At 53.6% G+C, this 17,928-nt stretch overlaps 1 protein-coding gene across 4 annotated transcripts; it reads left to right on the top strand.

The window, feature by feature from the left end:
- Positions 1-17,475, top strand: HNF1A (HNF1 homeobox A). Of its 4 annotated transcripts, none has more exons than XM_028116676.2 (10): positions 1-326; positions 7,048-7,247; positions 11,225-11,411; positions 11,863-12,104; positions 12,934-13,085; positions 13,224-13,425; positions 14,021-14,212; positions 15,272-15,393; positions 15,482-15,626; positions 17,348-17,475. In XM_028116676.2, the coding sequence occupies exons 1-10, from the start codon at positions 1-3 to the stop codon at positions 17,473-17,475; spliced, it is 1,896 nt and encodes a 631-aa protein (XP_027972477.1). The 4 variants fall into 4 exon arrangements, with proteins under 4 accessions (XP_027972477.1, XP_027972476.1, XP_087875483.1 ...); XM_028116675.2 differs by having other exon boundaries at positions 15,461-15,626; XM_088019357.1 differs by lacking the exon at positions 14,021-14,212.
- The last annotated feature ends 453 nt before the right edge of the window (positions 17,476-17,928 follow it).

The following is a 17,928-nucleotide window of genomic DNA, read 5'->3' as shown; positions in this document are numbered from 1 at the left end:
ATGGTTTCTAAACTGAGCCAGCTGCAGACGGAGCTCCTGGCCGCCCTGCTCGAGTCGGGCCTGAGCAAAGAGGCACTGATCCAGGCACTGGGTGAGCCGGGGCCCTACCTGCTGGCTGCCGATGGCCCCCGGGACAAGGGGGAGTCCTGTGGCGGCGGTCGGGGCGAGTTGGCTGAGCTGCCCAACGGGCTGGGGGAGGCCAGGGGCTCCGAGGACGAGACGGACGACGATGGGGAAGACTTCACGCCGCCCATCCTCAAAGAGCTGGAGAACCTCAGCCCCGAGGAGGCGGCCCACCAGAAAGCCGTGGTGGAGACCTTGCTGCAGTAAGGACCCCCCCCACCCCCGTCCCCAGCATCCAAGGAGCCCAGGGAGGCCCACCCTCAGCTCCTGACTAGCCCTTCCGAGTCCAGAGTTCCCTGAGCTGTAGGTAGCTTTTAGCCTGGCTGTCGGGAAGGGGGACAGGGCCCACGCGAGCTCTGGGGCGACCTTGCTCCCAGGCTGGAGCCTCCCAGCCCCTGACCTGGCCCTCTGCAAAGTCCCGAGTCCCCATGAGCGAAGGCTTTCAGCCCAGGGCTTGGGAAGTAAGGGCACGCCCCAGGGGGGCTCTGAGATGGGGGGAAAGCAGGCACATCCATAATTCATGTGCCTGGAGAACCAGAGGGTGGTGGGACTTGTTAGCCTCCACGGCCCTTTCTACTCCCCAAACCCTAACCTCCCTGGCTAAGCATTCAGATTTCAGGCTCCGGGGCCAGGAAGCACGTTTAGTGAGAGGGGAGCCGAGGCTGGGGTTTTAGGGGCTCCCTCAGCCACCCAGGGACTCAAGCATTAAGCCAGGAAAGCCCAGGTCTTACCTGAGGGAGATGGAGCCTCGGGGCAGGACCTGCTCCCCTTTCCTGCACAGCCTTAGCTGCCCCCCACCTCACCGGCAGGCACCATGAGAGGTCTCCCCATTTACACCCCCATTGACTGGCTGGCTCCCCAACTCCCGGAGAACTGGGTGGGTCTAAGCCCGATGCCTCCCCTCTCCTCAGCAGAGCTGACCTGGTTACTAATTACCCATGAGCTTTATTATTTCTCTTTTGTTTTATAAATTTATAAACGGTAAAAGGCTCTGATAAGGCCTGTGATCATTAACTTGTAAAGATGGCGGCCTGGGGAGGCCTGGGCCAACCAACCTCCTACCCAGCAAGGGCGGGGGGAGAGGGGTCTAGGGGTTGCCGGGACTGCCCTCCCCAAAGGCTCCTAAGCTCCAATCCTAACAGGCCCTTTGCTGAGGTTTCACGTGCATAAGGTCTGATAATGTCAAGATGAATGCTGGAAAGAAGCTAGGAATAACTCTGCTTCACAGATAAGGAAACTGAGGCCCAGAGAGGGGAAATAGCTTGACTAAGGCCACCCAGCTGGGACTCCACAGCCATTCTGTTTGGTGCTCTCCATTGCCATGACTGGGCAGTGGGAGGAAGAGCCCCAAAGAAGCTCTCTATGGAACCATCTCTTTTCTGTCCAAGGTCCTGATCCAGGCTTGGGGTGGGGGGAGCCCTCAGGGTCTGCCTGGCCTTGAGAGGGCCTGGGCAGGGGGCAGGGGAGCAGCCAGGGCCCCCTGACATGGCAGGAAGAAGAGGGCAAAGGGCCCTGCTGTGCTGCAGGGGAGGGGCAAAGAGTCAGGCCTTGCCAGACCCAGGGCGAAGCCACTGGGACAGGGTGGGGCTGGGCCAGACCTGCTCCGGGCCCCAGATGGGACTGGGGACTTTCGGGTGGGAGTGGGGGCAGGGGGTGCCAAGGGCCTTTCTTACCTGGCTGGGTGGGGCCTCTGGATCAGCAGCCCCTTTGGTGGAATGGTGGGTGGGGGGGAGGCTTCATCCACAGCACTTGAGCGGGGAGCAGAGGTCAAAGTGCTCCCTGGGGACCAGCAGAGACCTGGAAGTTGAGGGAGAGCGAAGAACCGGAGGAAGAGAGAAAGAGGGCGTGGGGGGCGATGGAGAGGCCTGGATAAGCACAGGAGAGCAGGAGAGCCGGGAGGGCAGAGGGGCTCCCACCCAGCTGGGAGAAGGGGCTGCGGAGAGAGTGAGACACCCCAAGCTGCAGAGAAGGCTGGAGTGCTTCCCGCCTGCCCCGATTGGGTTTTCTTTAATGCTAACAGCATGCTATTTACTTTCCATTTAAATTTGAGATGTTGCTATAAATTATCAACCAGCTCCTTGTTCCTGTGGAGTTTATAACTAACTACCTGGGTTACTTATTGTTCAGGTAACAAAAGGGATCTGAAAACGCCCGGAGGGGGGAAAAAAAGCGGGGCCTCTACCCTCAGGGCACAGGAGGGAGTGGGGTGGGCACCCTGATGAAGGCCTGGACGGCCCAGGGTTGGGGAGGTTAAGGTTGGAAAGGATGATGCAGAGGCAGGGTTTCCGTGGACGCCATTTCTTTGGAGAAGACAGTGTGGGAAGAGGCAGGGTGGGTCCTGGGCGCTGTCCCCCTCCCCAGGGTGCCTCGTGCCTGAGGCCACAGCAGGAAGCTGAGCTCTTCCCCCAGACCTCCCACCCTTAGTTCACTGTGTGACCTTGGGCAAGTCTCGTCTCCTGCCTCAGTTTCCCTAGCTGGCCAATGCATAAAACTCAAATTCCCTGCCCTGGTTCCCTGACCTCTTCTTGAGGGACCTCTGTCCCTCACTCACTTTCCTCCAGTTATACTGAATTTGCTGATTCCCACTTCAGGGCCTTTGCATGTACTGCTCCTTCTGCCTGGATACTTCTTTCTAGATCTCCCCGTGACCCATTCCCTCTCCTCCTTTTGCTCAAATGTCACCTCCTCAGGGAGGCCCTCCCTCACTGTCCCCATCTAAATGAAGTTCCTCCCAGAGTCACTCTCTTCCACTACCTTCTGTTACTTTCTCTTGTCTCTTAACTTACGATTGTCTGTTTTTGTCTGTTTTCTATCGCCTGCCATGAAAACAGAAGCTTTTCAAAGGGAAGGCCGGCGTGGCCTTGTTCACCACTCGCATCCCTGATATCCAGCCCAGTGGCTCAAAGACAGCATGAATGAATGAGTGGCTAGGGTTCCTGAGACATGCTGTTACGGCCAAGGGAGGAACCTGTACCCAAGGTTCCTTCCTGGGTGTCCTCCTGGGTCCTCTCTGTCCCCGAGCAGCTCAAACCTCAACCTGAGGGTCTCTGATGCTCTCCGTCAGGCAGCACCAGGGCATTGAGACCCAGGAAGACAGTGGGCAAAGTGGGACAGTCTAACATCCCCGACTGAGGCCAACCTGCCTGGGTTCAAATCCCAACTCAGCCCCACCCTAATTCCCGCAGGTGATTTCATGTCTCTGAGCCCTGGTTTTGCCAGCGAGGCAGAGATGATGATAACATTTACCCACAGGGTTAAATAGCTTGTAAGTGCAGTAAACCGTTGCTACGAGTAATAGTCCCACTTTACAGATAAGCAAACTAAGGCTCAGAGAGGCAAAGTGACTTGCCCAAGGCAATTTACAAAGTAGTAAGGCTGGGACTTGGACCCAGGTCCTCCTAATCCCATACTCTGCACAGCATCCTTGAGGCTGCGTGCTGTCCTCGATCTGTTTATTTCCCTTTTTATCCTCCCGAGTCATTCTTGCTGTTAACCTCACATGTACTCACTTCCATGCGGTGCTCTAAGAGCTCATGGGACCGCTTACAAATGCATTAAACTCGTTTTCTCCTCCTGACAGCCTATGAAACATTTTAGCCCTGTATTACAGTTGGGGAAACTGAGGCACACAGAGGTTAAGCGATTGCCCAGGGCCACCTGGATAGTGAGTGGTAGAGCTGGGATTCAACCTGGGAAGGGAAGCTTCTCCACCCCACCCCACCCACCATGCACTGAGAATTCCACTCCCCCTCCAGACGTGTGGCCCTTCCGGTTGGTCTCTGAGCTCCATAGCCTTGGACCCTCTGAAACCCCAGGGGCCAGTAAGCCAAAGGCCCAAAGTCTTAAACCTCTGACCCACCCCTCCCAGAACCCGTAGGAAGTAGGAGGAGATGTGGGCACCTCTCCTGGGCCCTCTTCCCTCTGCTGCAGGGCTGGGGGTCCCATGGCCACATCATCCATGATGATGATGATGATGATGATGGTGACAAATTGTTGTACTTACTGAGCACTTACCATGTACCGGGTTCACTTCTATTTGAAAGTCAGTCCTCCCAGGGGCCCTGTGAGGCAGGCGTGGGCTTACTGCCGTGGTACGGAAGGGCGTGGGGCATGCACACGGGAGGTGCTAGGGCGCCATTTTGGGATGTGAACCCAGGTTGGCTTGACTCTTAAAACCATTACAAGGAAAGCAGGAGATATCTGGAGACGTGGCCTGCTAGTTCTGGGTTGGGGAAACTGTCCTGGAAAGAGTCAGGTCCCTGGAGACTGAGGGTGAGTGAGTGAGTGAGTGTGGTAGGGAGTGGGTGGGAGAAAGAGAGCGAACAACAGAGACACACAGACAGAAGGAGAGACAGAGAAAGAGAGAGAGGGAGAGAGCCAGGCAGAGAAAAACCAAGACACACACAGAAAGACACATGGAGTCAAAGGGACAGTGACAGGACAGTGAATCTTCAGTTTGAGCCAAGGAGGCCCAGCTGAGAGGAAGACTGAGCTCATTCTCTCCCTCCAGGGAAGGGAGAAGGGAGGGAAGGAGGGAGGGCTGCTCAGGAAGGTGATGCCTGCAGCTGGGGGAGGAGGGAGGCCATCAGGCAGCCCGGCTCCAGAATCAGATAAACATGTTTGCCACGAAGCACAAGGCTGGACTTTGTACTGCCCTTCCCTCCAGGCTCTGACTGGCACCTGGGGAGCAGGGGAGGGGTGGAGGAGGAGCCTAGGAGCCCCTCGATGCAGGGAGGAAGCAGAGCTTGCTTGGGGAGGGCTCTGGGGAATCCGGGCAAAGCGATGTATTCTGGAGTCCCAGCTAGGTCCCTTTGGACAAGTGCTCACCTTTCTGAGGCTCAGTTTTCCCATCTGTGAAATGGGCATATGAGTAGCCCCTACTTCCTAGGGTTATGGTTAAGATTTACATGACCAGCCCTTAGCACAGTGCCCGGTTCATGGTAAATACTCAAGAAACATGAATTCTCACATCCAGCATTTTTACACAACTGGGATCTTGCCGTACCGATTGCTGACCAATTCAAATTGGAACTCTCCCCGCCTCCCTTTCCTCCCTATGCGTATGGGAACTGCTGGTAAAAAGGTGGGAGTCACGGGGCCCAAGCTGCTGAAATGCTCTGTGCCTTCACACCCTAGAAGGGCACTGTCAAGGAGGGCAAGGCCAGGCTGGCTCCTTGGGAAGGAGAGAAGGGGAGATGGCAGTACGGGGTAGGCTTCAAAGTGCTGGGGGCTTCTTTGCTTTTTGGTTTTCTTCGCAGTTTTCAATGTTCTGTAGGCAAGTATAGCATATTATCCAACATTGTATTACATTATTTGAAGAGCACAGAGAAGTGACAGAAGACACGGTCCCTCCCCCCCCGCCCCCCTGTCCCCAGCACCCCAATCCCGTCTTGAGACAACCGATGTTGCTCGTCTCCTCTGTGTTCTGGTATTTTATGCAAACACAAGCAAATACACAGGACTCTTTTGTGCCATTTCAGATTTTACACAAACAACACAGCAGACCCACCAGACTGTTCCGTGTGGGTATGGGCAGAGCTGCCTCAGTGCGTGTTTACGGCTGCGTCTACTCGAGGCACCACCAACCGCACCCTTCTGCCCGACACTCAGGTCGTTTCTGATATTTTGCTGCGGCAAGCAACACGGCGACCAGCTGCCTCCTGCACATGCCCCTTGTCACACGTGCAAATGTTGGAAAGCTCAAATTCTTAGAAGCAAATTGCTCAAAGGGGTGAGGACCTCAGGCTTTGGAACCACCCGAGCTGGGTTCAAACGCCAGCTCGGCCTGTTTTCAGCACTGTTGTATGGAGCTGCTTTTATCTGCCACCATATTTGTAGTACAAGCTCGGGAGAGGACCAGAGCAGGAGAGGGTTGAGACAGAACAGGAGAGGGAGAGAATTGTGTGGTACAGGCCGTCAGACCCCCCCGGCCCCCAAAAGTGAGCAGAGGATGGGAACATGAATCATAGATGGCTGCAGGTCCCTTGAGTCTCTCCAGTGAGAGTCTCAGCCCACAGGGTGCGATTTGGGGGCACACACACACACACACACATTTTTTGTACGAAGGCTCTGAATACCAGCCCGTAACTCCTTCACCTGGACCTGCCTGCCCCCATGCTGTAGGGAAACTGGCCAGGCCACAGCCAGGGTTTAGTGTAGATTATCAGGTGTTTTGATTCTATGTGATTTTTACCCAATAGGTTGACTTAGAATGGAATCCCTTCAGGGCCGGGACTCTGCTGGGCTGGCTCTGTGACCTTGGATGGAAGATACGACACAAGCACTCTTAGCCTCAGTGGCCCTGGCTGTAAAGTGAGAGAATCATGTTTCTCTCCTTGTTTTCAGAGCCATTTTTTTCCCCAGTAGGTCTCCTTCATCCATTCATCCACCCACCGATCCACCATCCCATCCACCCATCTATATATTCCCCTACCCACCTACCCCTCCCATCCATTCATCCATCCACCCATCCACCAACCCATTTACTCATTCACCCATCCACTCATTCACTGATGCATTCACCATGGACATACATTACGTCGGGCCTATTCTGGGTGCTGAGAACCTGACAGTTCCTGCCCTTACAGTGTTTACATAGTCTCTCACAGCGGGTAAGACATAGCCACAAATAACATTTCCAGGTAGGATGCAGGGAGGATCTTTGAAGGAGGCACAAAGGTGAGGACCTTCCCTATCTGGCTTGTAGGGCTGCCGGTGGGAGTCCGTTCATGTCTTCATGTCTGTCCATATGTCCCGGCATGAGTGCCTTTACCTTGCTGTCCTGGAGTCTGAGTGTAGGTCCTGGGCTCCACACCCGCTTCCACCCACAATCCCCACTCTCAGGGCTGACAGGACCCCCAGCCCTGCCTGCACCCCCCTGCACCCCCTGTGCTGAGCAGGCTCTGTCCTTTGCCCCCCTCCTAGGGAGGACCCATGGCGTGTGGCGAAGATGGTCAAGTCCTACCTGCAGCAGCACAACATCCCACAGAGGGAGGTAGTCGACACGACTGGCCTCAACCAGTCGCACCTGTCCCAGCACCTCAACAAGGGCACCCCCATGAAGACACAGAAGCGAGCCGCCCTGTACACCTGGTACGTCCGCAAGCAGCGAGAGGTGGCCCAGCGTAAGTAATGAGCACAGCCCCATCCTCCTGGCAGGGCCCTGGAACTCTCTGTGGCTCGGGGGTGGGGGTGGGAAGCTTCTCCCATGTTGCCGGGACAGGTTGCCTGAGAGGAAGTCAGCAGGATTCAATGGGCACATATTTCCTATTCTGCACAAGGCACTCTGGGGGAGGGGAGGAGGCTGGTCCTGGGCATCTGGAGATGGATGAATTGGGTCCCTGCCTTCTAGGAGCTCTGGGTAGGAGAACAGATCATTATGCTGCAGCGAGACATGTATTATAATACAATAAAAACAACAGTAACAGCTACTGTTTATGGAGCGCCCAGGGCAGCGTAGTACCATGTCAAATATTTCAAAATATTAAGCTGGCAGAGGACCAGAGAGTAATCTATTCTTCCACAGGGAGGCAAGGGCATCAGGAAGGACCACACCAGAAGGCGAACTTTCAGACTAAGTCTTAAAGTCTGAGTGGAATTTTGGCTCATGGAGACAACAGGGAAGGGTGTTTTGGGCAGAGGGAGTGGCCTGAGTAAAGGCTCAGAGGCAAGGTGTATGCTCAGGGAATCCTTCACTGAAAACCCTGGGAGAGCTGGCCACACTATTGTTCAGGGAATGGTGGGTTTCCTTACTCAGACCTCACACCCCACAAAATCCCAAGTGCACTCTCACTTTTTAGCCTATGTGTAAAAAAAAAATTTTTTTTTAAAGATTTTATTTGTTTGTGAGAAAGAGAGAGTGCGTGCACAAGCAGGGGGGAGTGGAAGGAGGAGACTCCCCGCTGAGCAAGGAGCCTGATGCAGGACTCAACCCAGGACCGGGGGATCATGACCTGAGCTGAAGGCAGACCCTTGACCCACTGAGCCACCCAGGTGTCCCTAAAAATTTTTTTTAAATTTATTAATTATCTTTTTAAAAAAGGTACTACATACTAGTTTAAAAAAATAGTGGAAAATAAAGAGTTTACAATAGAAATTAGGTGTCCTCCCTAATGGACATCCCTAGTCTCATGCATCCTTCCAGAGATATTTTATGCATATACAATATATAATATATATATATTTTCCTCTATTCTTTGAAGGGCTGCTGGCTGTTCTGTTATTTGGAGGTACCATTATTTGGTTAACTGGTTCCCTACCAAAGGACTTTTAGGGTTTTTTCCAATGTGCTGTTAGAACCAACTGCTTCAAAGAACATCCTTCTTTGTATATGTGCTCACACGAGACTACGTCTGTAAAGTAATTCCTAGAAGTGGAATTCTGGGTCAGAGTAGGTACTTTAAAATCTTTGATAGATATTCCTGTAGCTCCTTATGAAGACATGGTGACAATTTGCAAGTCTGGTAATTAAAAAAATAAACTTTTTTCCCCATGCTTCCTAAAAATATATTAAAATGTTAAAGCCCTCAAATTCACATATTGATTTGCTCACTCATTTAATATTTACTTATCTATTTTTACAAGCTGAAAAGTTGCTTTTTTTTCAAGCTGGAAGGTTTATTAAGGTGAAAAGTTTATTCAAGTGAAAAGTACACTCTTGAGATATGAGAGCAGGTTGAGCTTGAGAGAGCAAGCTACACCTCATTTAATATTTATTTATTTATTTATTTTTTAAGATTTTATTTATTTGACAGAGAGAGAGACAGCAAGAGAAGGAACACAAGCAGGGGGAGTGGGGGAGGGAGCAGCAGGCTTCCCGTGGAGCAGGGAGCTCGATGCAGGACTTGGTCCCAGGACCCCGAGATCATGACCTGAGCCGAAGGCAGACGCTCAACGACTGAGCCACCCAGGTTTTATTTTTAAGTCATCTCCACACCCAAGGTGAGGCTCGAACTTACAACCCTGAGCAAGAGTCACATGTTCCACTGACTGGGCCAGCCAAGCGCCCCGCCTCATTTTATATTTATTGAACATCTACTATTTACCATTTTTTGTTGAACGCAAAAAAGCAACTTTTAAAAGCTGTGATGATCACTTATATTATAACTTATTTTTTTAAAAACTGTGACATTGGTAGGGGCACCTGGGTGGTTCAGGCATGTTATGCATCTGACTCTTGATTTTGGCTCAGGTCATGATCTCGGGGTCATGAGATCCAGCCCCACCTCAGGCTCTGTGATGGGCATGGAACCTGATTAACATTCTCTCTCTCTCTCTGTCTAGCCCCCCAAAACTATGATAGTGGCCTTATCAAGGGGCTGATTAAAACATTAAGTTAATTGGACTGCCTGGGTGGCTGTCGGTTGAGTGTCCAATTCATGTTTTCCGCTCAGGTCCTGATCTCAGGGTCCTGGGATCGGGCCTCGCATTGGGCTCTGTGGTCGGCGTGGAGTCGGCTTGAGATTCCCTCTGCCCCTTCCCCTGCTTGTGCACACTCTCTCCCTCTCTCTAAAATAAATAAATGAATAAAATCTTAAAAAAAAAAAAACCCCACCCAAAAACCCCATTAGGTTAATTAAAATTTACCGAGCGATCACTATGGTTAAGTGTTAATATTTTCTTACAAGGATGATCACTGATCGCTTATTCACGCAGAAATAGCAACACATACCGATGCCCAAGGAGCCAGTGCCCCCGCCACTTGTACCCGACAGGGGCATCCTTCGGGTCTCAGGTGGCTGGGACTGTATATGACATACTTTGAAGGCACTATCACTAAGTGTTTTTAGAAAACTAGCATGTCTTTAATTTACCCTTCTTAGCAGGTAAAACTTAAATAACACATAATAAGCTCTTATCTTTAGAGTAAGTGTAGACTTTTGGAACTTCTGGGCAGGTAGTACAGAGAAATCCAGTTTACCCCAGACCCAGTTTTCCCTATTATTTACACGAGTATGGGACTATTTGTCACAATTAACGAACCAACACTGTCACACTATTATTAAGTCCGTACTTACTTTATTATTCAGATTTCCTCAGTTTTTCCCTAATGTCCTTTTTCTGGTCCAAGATCCCATCCAGGTGTGGACATACTGCATTTCGTTGTCATGTCACCTTAGGTGTCTCTGGCTTGTGACAGTTTCTCAGATTTTCCTTGTTTTTGACAGCCTTGACAGGATAAATTTTTTTTTTTTTTTTTTTTTTAAGCTGAAATGTTTTAGTTTTCTGGGCCAAGTCACAGTGTCTGGTACTCCAGATCTTGGTCCAGCCTGCTGCCAGGTGAGATGGCCAACTGAATCAGTGTGAGTGGCCACCGGTACCTCAGCTGCTGAGAATGTTGGAATCTGAGTCAAGCAGGCTTCTAGCGGCTTCTAGGGTTGGCTTTTGGTGGATCTAAGCCCGCGTCTCCCCAGAACACTGGTGCTGGCTTCTGCCTCTTGGCACTTGGGTGGTGAAGGCACAGAATTTGCACTATCTCTAACTCACTCTCCCTGCCTCCCCTCCCGTAAAGATGGCTTTGCATTTATCTGTTCTAGTCTCTTGGTTGCTTGCTCAGGGAGAATCTAAGAGTTTCCATTAAAGTGGAACTAGCTGACAAGGGCTGGCTGGGTCTCTCCTCTCCTGGCTAACGCTTGCATTTTAAGTGTGATTTACAGGTCTGCAAAGTTTAAAATAGCTCTGAATCTACTCAAGAGATGTGGCTCGAGTTTCTGTTCTATTGTGCAGCCCTGGAAAGATATTCAGCCTGAGCCTCAGCTTCTTCATCTGTAAAATAAGATAGCAAATGTGTTAAATCTGAACGAATGCTAATGCTTTCCTGGAGCCTTATATTGAGGATTATGACCTTCCATTTTGGCGCACTAGAAAAACCGTGCAGGGGCTGATTAGCGATGTCTGCCTGGGGCACAGGTTAAGACAGGGGTGGTACGTGTGCTGTGTGTCTGTCATCACTGGATTAGATGATTTCTAAGTTCTAGCTGTAAGCTCCTCCTGGCTCAACAGCTTGGGACTGGGAAAGAATCAGGAGCATGGTCAGATGAACTGAAGTGGGAAGGTGGGAGTGGCCAGTGCCCCGCTTACGGCTCTCTGTGTGTGCCTACAGAGTTCACCCACGCAGGGCAGGGCGGGCTGATTGAAGAGCCCACAGGTGATGAGCTGCCAACCAAGAAGGGGCGGAGGAACCGTTTCAAGTGGGGCCCAGCCTCCCAGCAGATCCTGTTCCAGGCGTATGAGAGGCAGAAGAACCCCAGCAAGGAGGAGCGAGAGGCACTGGTGGAGGAGTGCAACAGGTACGATGGGGGGTGGGTCAGCAGGGCTGGTTTGGTCTGGGCTGGGGCAAGGCTGGGGGACGGTGGCTCTGGGTTCTGAGGGAGGCTCCCCAGTCCTTGAGTGCTCCTGCTGTCGGCCCAGGAGCACTCAAATCCTGCTCAGCATCTGGAACCTAGCTCCATTCCTAGCACCCACTCCCCACCCATCCAGGCAATCCTTGAGTGGCTGCTCATCCCATTCACCCTCATTACGACCCTATGGCTATTTTGCCCACTTTATGAATGGAGAGGCTAAGAGAGGTTAAGACACTGGCTCAAGGTCACACAGCAGCACTGGGATTGGAACCCAGATCTGCCAGCTTTACACACTATGGGAGAAGCCTACCTCTCAGAACTCTCTCCCCTACCTCCAGCCCGGGGAGAGGGTTCCTTTGAGCCTGGCCTGGAGGCTCACGAGTGGCCATTTCTGCAGGGCAGAGTGCATCCAGAGGGGCGTGTCGCCGTCGCAGGCACAGGGACTGGGCTCTAACCTCGTCACGGAGGTGCGTGTCTACAACTGGTTTGCCAATCGGCGCAAGGAAGAAGCTTTCCGTCACAAGCTGGCCATGGACACATACAGCGGGCCGCCCCCGGGGCCAGGCCCGGGCCCCGCCCTGCCTGCCCACAGCTCCCCGGGCTTGCCCCCACCCGCCCTCTCCCCCAGTAAGGTCCATGGTGAGTGCTATGTGGCGGGGGTTTGAAATAGTGGGTAGAGGGGGCAAGAGGGTAGGCTGGAGAGCTGGGGAGCACCACGCCAGTGGCAGTAACTACCCAAACCTCTTGGCACTTCAGCTTGGTTCCTTATCACTCTCCTCTACTCATTACCCTCCTCGATCCAGTCCTCTCCTCTCCACCCCAGTGACCACGCCATGCCATTCAATCCAGCCTAACTTGACTCAGGTCACTTCCATTCAGTTCATTCATTTAAGATCAACTCAACTCATTTCAGTTCAGTTCAATTCGATTCAATTCCGTTCTGTGCAACTCACTATAATCCAACTGAGTTCCTTTCAATTCCACTCGGTCCAGCTAAATATAATCCAAGGAAATTAAGTTAATTTTGTACAACTCAGTTCAGTTCAATCCAATTCGATTTGATCCGATTCGGTTCAACTCCATCATGCTCAATCTACTTCAATTCATTTCGGGTTCAGTTCAACTAGATTCCAGTTCACTTAACTAATTCCGGTTCCTTCTATTCAACTCTGTTCACTGCAGTTTCATTTCATCAGTTTTCGTTCATTTTGACCCAGATGTCTTTCATTGCACACCTACTGCCTATCACATATAGCTCTGGCCAGTGGGGGCCATGGAGCTAATAAAATGCAGGTCTTGCCTTCAGGGAGTTGGAAGCAGCCAGCCCAGGACCTGGCAGGAGGATGCTCAAATGAAGTTTGCTGGGGCAAAGATGGGGCAAGTGAGCAAACTGAGGCAGTTGGGAGAGATGAGGGCCACGGAGGGCAGGGAAGTGGGGTGCTGAGGCTGGATGCAACTCCCATTCCAGGTGTGCGCTATGGACAGCCAGCAACCAGCGAGGGGGTGGAAGCGCCCTCAAGCAGTGGTGGTCCCTTGGTGACAGTATCTGCGCCCCTGCACCAAGTGTCCCCCACGGGCCTGGAGCCCAGTCACAGCCTGTTGAGCACCGAAGCCAAGCTGGTGAGTGTCCCCACACCCCGCAGGTGGGGAAGACCCGTCCAACCCCATCTCCTACCTTCCCTTGGCTGGGAGATTCTGGGGTGGTCCCCAGGGACACTATGGGGCCCCACCCAGACTCAGCTTGGTTTCCCTTCCAAGGTCTCAGCAACTGGGGGCCCTCTGCCCCCTGTCAGCACCCTGACAGCACTGCACAGCTTGGAGCAGACCTCCCCAGGCCTCAACCAACAGCCCCAGAATCTCATCATGGCGTCGCTTCCCGGGGTCATGGCCATTGGGCCTGGTGAGCCTGCCTCCCTGGGCCCCACGTTCACCAACACAGGTGCCTCCACCCTCGTTATTGGTAAGTTGGTGGGCATGGGGCAGGGGCACTTGGGTGGGAGGGCTCATGGGGCTCCCACAGAATCCAGAAGCTGGAGGAGCCACTGGAACTCATTCATTCATTTGTAGACTTAACTGAGTGCGTGCACTATGCTACCTCAGTGATACACAAGTGAACCAAACAGACCAAAATCTCAACGACTCCACTGGGGAGGCAGACAGCAAACACAATATAGACATTATATAGTGTCTTGGAAGGCAAAATGTCTATGGGAAAACTGAGCAGGAGAAGGGAGATCAAAATCTTGTAGGTTTTTGGGTTTTTTATCCTATTTTTTTTTTAAGCCCAGAAAGACTTTATTTGCAGGAACCATCATGCAGGGGCTGAATACGTAAGACAGATAGGGAGCTACTGGGAAGGGGGTTAGAGGCTCAGAGAGGGGGAGTGACTTGCCAAGACCACGTAAGTTAGAGACAGGTCCTAGTGCAAAGGTGTCTCCTGGTCGCCTCTCCCCTTCCTCCCACCCACTGGCTCTGGGAGGGAGGGACAGTGCCCCGGGATCAGTGCTGGGCCAGGTGGTAGGAAGCCGGACTGACTCCTGTTCCCCCCTCTCCAGGCCTGGCCTCTACTCAGGCACAGAGTGTGCCGGTCATCAACAGCATGGGCAGCAGCCTGACCACCCTGCAGCCAGTTCAGTTCTCCCAGCCGCTGCACCCGTCCTACCAGCAGCCACTCATGCCTCCCATGCAGAGCCATGTGGCCCAGAGCCCCTTCATGGCCACCATGGCCCAGCTGCAGAGCCCCCACGGTGAGCACCCCTAGCCCCATGCTGGGGGAGGGGGTGGGAGAGGCTGGGTGTCCACGAGCAGGTGGGGCGGTCTGCAGGGGCTCAGATGCGTGTCTGCGGGCGTGAATGTGTGTGGCCGTGTGCGCACACGAGTTTCTGTGAGTGGATGTGCATGTGGGTGTTCATCGGTGTTTGCAGGTGCACACCCACGTGTGGGAGGAAGGTCATAGGTCTTCCTCTGAAACGCGTGGGGCCATGTGTATCTCAGACTCAACTACTTCTCTGACTTGAGAAAAAGGTGATACGGGGTATCAACAGTCTACTCTAGCACACTCCCGGCAGGGCTCGGGGCAGCATCTTGTCATCTAAGCCCTGGGATTTCTGCAGCAGAAGGGAGAATGCCATGGAGTGGGTTAATAGACTTCCATAACCTCATAACAGGTTCTGGTCAGTTTGCCACCAAATGAGCTCCACTGCTGACTTTATGCAAATCTGTTGGTTTTCAGACCTTTTTGGAATTTGGAATTGGGGGTAAGGGCCTGTGGGCCTGTGGATCTGTGTGGGTTTGCTTGAGGGCCCGTACTTGTGTGCGAATTGTTTTATCTGAAGTCGATGTGAGAATATGTGGTTTATGTGCTTTTCTGCTGGTGCCTGTGTGTACTGTGGGGCTGGGCTGTAGGTGAAACTCTGGGTTACATTTCAGAGAGGCGTCCTGGAGGGGGAGCTCTGCTGCCCCCCCCCCACCCCCCGCAGCCTGTACTTAGTGTGGCAGCGCTGTCTCCCACTGCCCTTCGCACTGGTCATCCCCGGGCAGCGGGTGTGGGTTCCTGGGCCTCCCCAGCCTTCCCTCCACCAAGCCAGCCTGAGCAGGCTCTTGTAGTTGGGGCGAGGGTCTAGCCCCTCTATCTGGAGTGCCCAGTTTTGGAAATCTGTCCTGAGTCCTCAACCACTGCTCCATCGGGCCATTTACCAGGCCCCATGCCCCACTTCCCCTGGAGCTCCCAGCTTTGAGGCCCCCTTGGGAGGGGTCCAGCCTGGCCCAGGGTGTCATGTCTTTATACCCCTCTCTCTCCTGGCCAGCCCTCTACAGCCACAAGCCTGAGGTGGCCCAGTACACCCACACAGGCCTGCTTCCGCAGACCATGCTCATCACCGACACCACCAACCTGAGCGCCCTGGCCAGCCTCACGCCCACCAAGCAGGTAAGGCCCAGGTCCGCCTGGCCCCTTGCTCAGGCCACTTCCCAGAGTGCACCCATGTGGGGCTCAGGAGGCTGCTCTGTTCCCCCAGGTCTTCACCTCAGACACTGAAGCCTCCAGTGAGTCCGGGCTTCATACGCCGGCGTCTCAGACCACCACCATCCACATCCCCAGCCAGGACCCTGCAGGCATCCAGCACCTGCAGCCTGCCCACCGGCTCAGCGCCAGCCCCACCGGTGAGCAGCCTTTCCCTGCTCCCTCAGCTGGGGAGGAAGGTGTGTGCAGCAAACGGGAGGGCACCCTGCGCTCCCCTGAAGTGAGCCAAGAGGGGTACGAAACCACAGGAAAATGGCCCTATCTTACGGGATTAGCTCACTGACTCGGTTGAGGAAAAAGATTAACTGCAAGAGAGAGTAGAGGGTACTAGTGAGGAGTACGCTGGGTTTGCCATGGGCCAGAAGGGGCTCACAGGCGTGTTGGTTTGGCTCAGGGCCTGGCACTGATTGAGTATGTTGCCGACATTTAAAAATTAGTTTTCACAAAGAAATCGTGGTTTCTGGCTTTTCTTGGAAAATTGGAGACTCGTGTTCCCACGTGGCAACAACAGAGTGTGGGCTCTCCAGGTCACCACATCCCCCTTGAGCAATTCGTTTCCATCCCCTGATGCCCCGAGTCTGCAATAATGAAGAGTGGGCACTTGGGAGTCGGGCTGCTGGGCTCTGAGGCTGCGGGCGATCACTTGTTATGTGCGTGACTTTGGGCGGCTGCTTCCCCCACCCTCCCAGCCCCCTCTGTGGGCCTCAGGTTCCTCCATCCAGCCCTGGAGGCTGCGGGGACAGTTACTGAGGGCACCACAGGGCCAGGCTCCATGCTTTCTCCCCCAGGTACGGGTCATCATCCCCATTTTACAAATGAGAATGCAGACACTCAAGAGCTGTGGGACTTGGCCTTGCCTCCAACAGTGACTAGGCGGCAGGGCCAGGATTTGAACCCAGGTCCAAGATCAAAGCCCATTCTCTTAGCCATCATAGTCAGTCAGGGTTCTGGTGAGACAGGACCAACAGGAATACAGCTGGCCCCTGAGCGGCACGGGGTTTGAACGGCACGGGCCCACTTATACACCAATAGTTTTTGACACAGCACAGGGCTGTAAGTGTACCTTCTCTTCCTTACGACGCTCTCAGTAACTTTCTTTTCTCTAGCTTTGTTGTAAGAATACAGTGTATAATACCTAGAACATACAAAATATGTGCTGTTTAGGTTATTGGTACAGCTTTGGGTCAGCAGTAGGCTGTTAGTAGTTGAGTTTTTGTGGAGTCAAAAGTTATATGCAGATTTGTGACTGTGCGGGGGTCAGTGCCCCTGGCCCCCCTGCACTGTTCAAGGGTCAACTATACATACACCTGTATTTAAGGAAACTGGCTCACATGCCTGTGGGGCTGGTAGGTCTGAAAGCTGTAGGGCAGGCAGAGGCAGTTTTGAGGCAGGATTCCTTTTTCTCTAGGAAACCTCAGCTTTTGCTCCTAAAGCCTTCAACTGACTAGATGAGACCCACTCATGTCATCAAGAGAAATCTCCGTTACTTCCAGTCGACCAATTTTAGGTGTTAACCGTAGATACAAAACACCTCCATGGCAACACTTAAATGTTTGCTTTGGTGCCTGTCCCAAGGCCTATCAACAATGATGCGTGAAACTAACCACACCGTCTCACCCGGGCCTCTCGAGTTTCCGCCAGAAAGCCCTGAGGCAGCCACTCCCCGGGCAGCTGCAGAGCCTGGCTGGGGGGTTGATGAGACCCAAACACAGACGTCTGGTTTTGGGGTATTGTTATCTGTTGCAGTTCGGGGGGTGGTGAGGCCCTGTGCCCCCTGTGCCAAGTGCCCCTTGGGGTGGGCGGGCGAGGCGGGGTCAGGAAGGGCCGGGCCGGCAGCCAGTTGACTCACTTGCCCCCGCAGTGTCCTCCAGCAGCCTGGTGTTGTACCAGAGCCCCGACTCCAGCCATGGCCACGGCCACCTGCTGCCAGCCAACCACAGCGTCATCGAGACCTTCATTTCCACGCAGATGGCTTCATCCACCCAGTAACCATGGCAACCGCCTCCCAGGGGCTGGGCCCTGCCTGGAGCCTGCATGGCCTGCTTGGGGGGTGACTGGGACATCCGAGCCTGTGAAACTTCCACTGCCACAGGACAGCAGCCTTCCCTGGAAAACTGTGCCTCGGTCCCCACGCTGCTCTGTCGGCGTCGGAAAGGGTTCCAAGGCTCTCCGACCTCAGGAGGGACCGTTCCTGATGCTCAGGGTCAATTTTGTCACTTGGAATAGAAGGGAGCAGCCTTTGGACTCTGGTGCCCCCAGCCTGTGCCTGTGGAGCGCCCCGGAACCCCCAAGGGAACCGCACTTCTCAGGACACGAGGCTATATAGCCGTGACTCACTGAGCTCCGAGAGGCCCAGGGTCAACATGGCCCCATTCTGTCCCCTATGTCCTGATCAGGCCCCTCCCCCCTGCTCCCCTTCCAGCTGTAAACCCACATGGCCCA

Source organism: Eumetopias jubatus, unplaced genomic scaffold (assembly GCF_037043125.1).
Source record: "Eumetopias jubatus isolate StellerSeaLion01/CBP00866 unplaced genomic scaffold, mEumJub1_p1.0 scaffold_16, whole genome shotgun sequence".
NCBI classification, from domain to species: domain Eukaryota; kingdom Metazoa; phylum Chordata; class Mammalia; order Carnivora; family Otariidae; genus Eumetopias; species Eumetopias jubatus.
This window is presented reverse-complemented; position numbering and strand designations above follow the sequence as displayed.

Bases quoted from the DNA above. Each gene is read 5' to 3' on its own strand.
- HNF1A (XM_088019356.1), top strand. From the start codon at position 1: ATGGTTTCTAAACTGAGCCAGCTGCAGACGGAGCTCCTGGCCGCCCTG. The intron at 11,412-11,862 runs GTACGATGGGGG...CCATTTCTGCAG, and splicing joins CTGGTGGAGGAGTGCAACAG to GGCAGAGTGCATCCAGAGGG. The intron at 12,105-12,933 runs GTGAGTGCTATG...CTCCCATTCCAG, and splicing joins CTCCCCCAGTAAGGTCCATG to GTGTGCGCTATGGACAGCCA.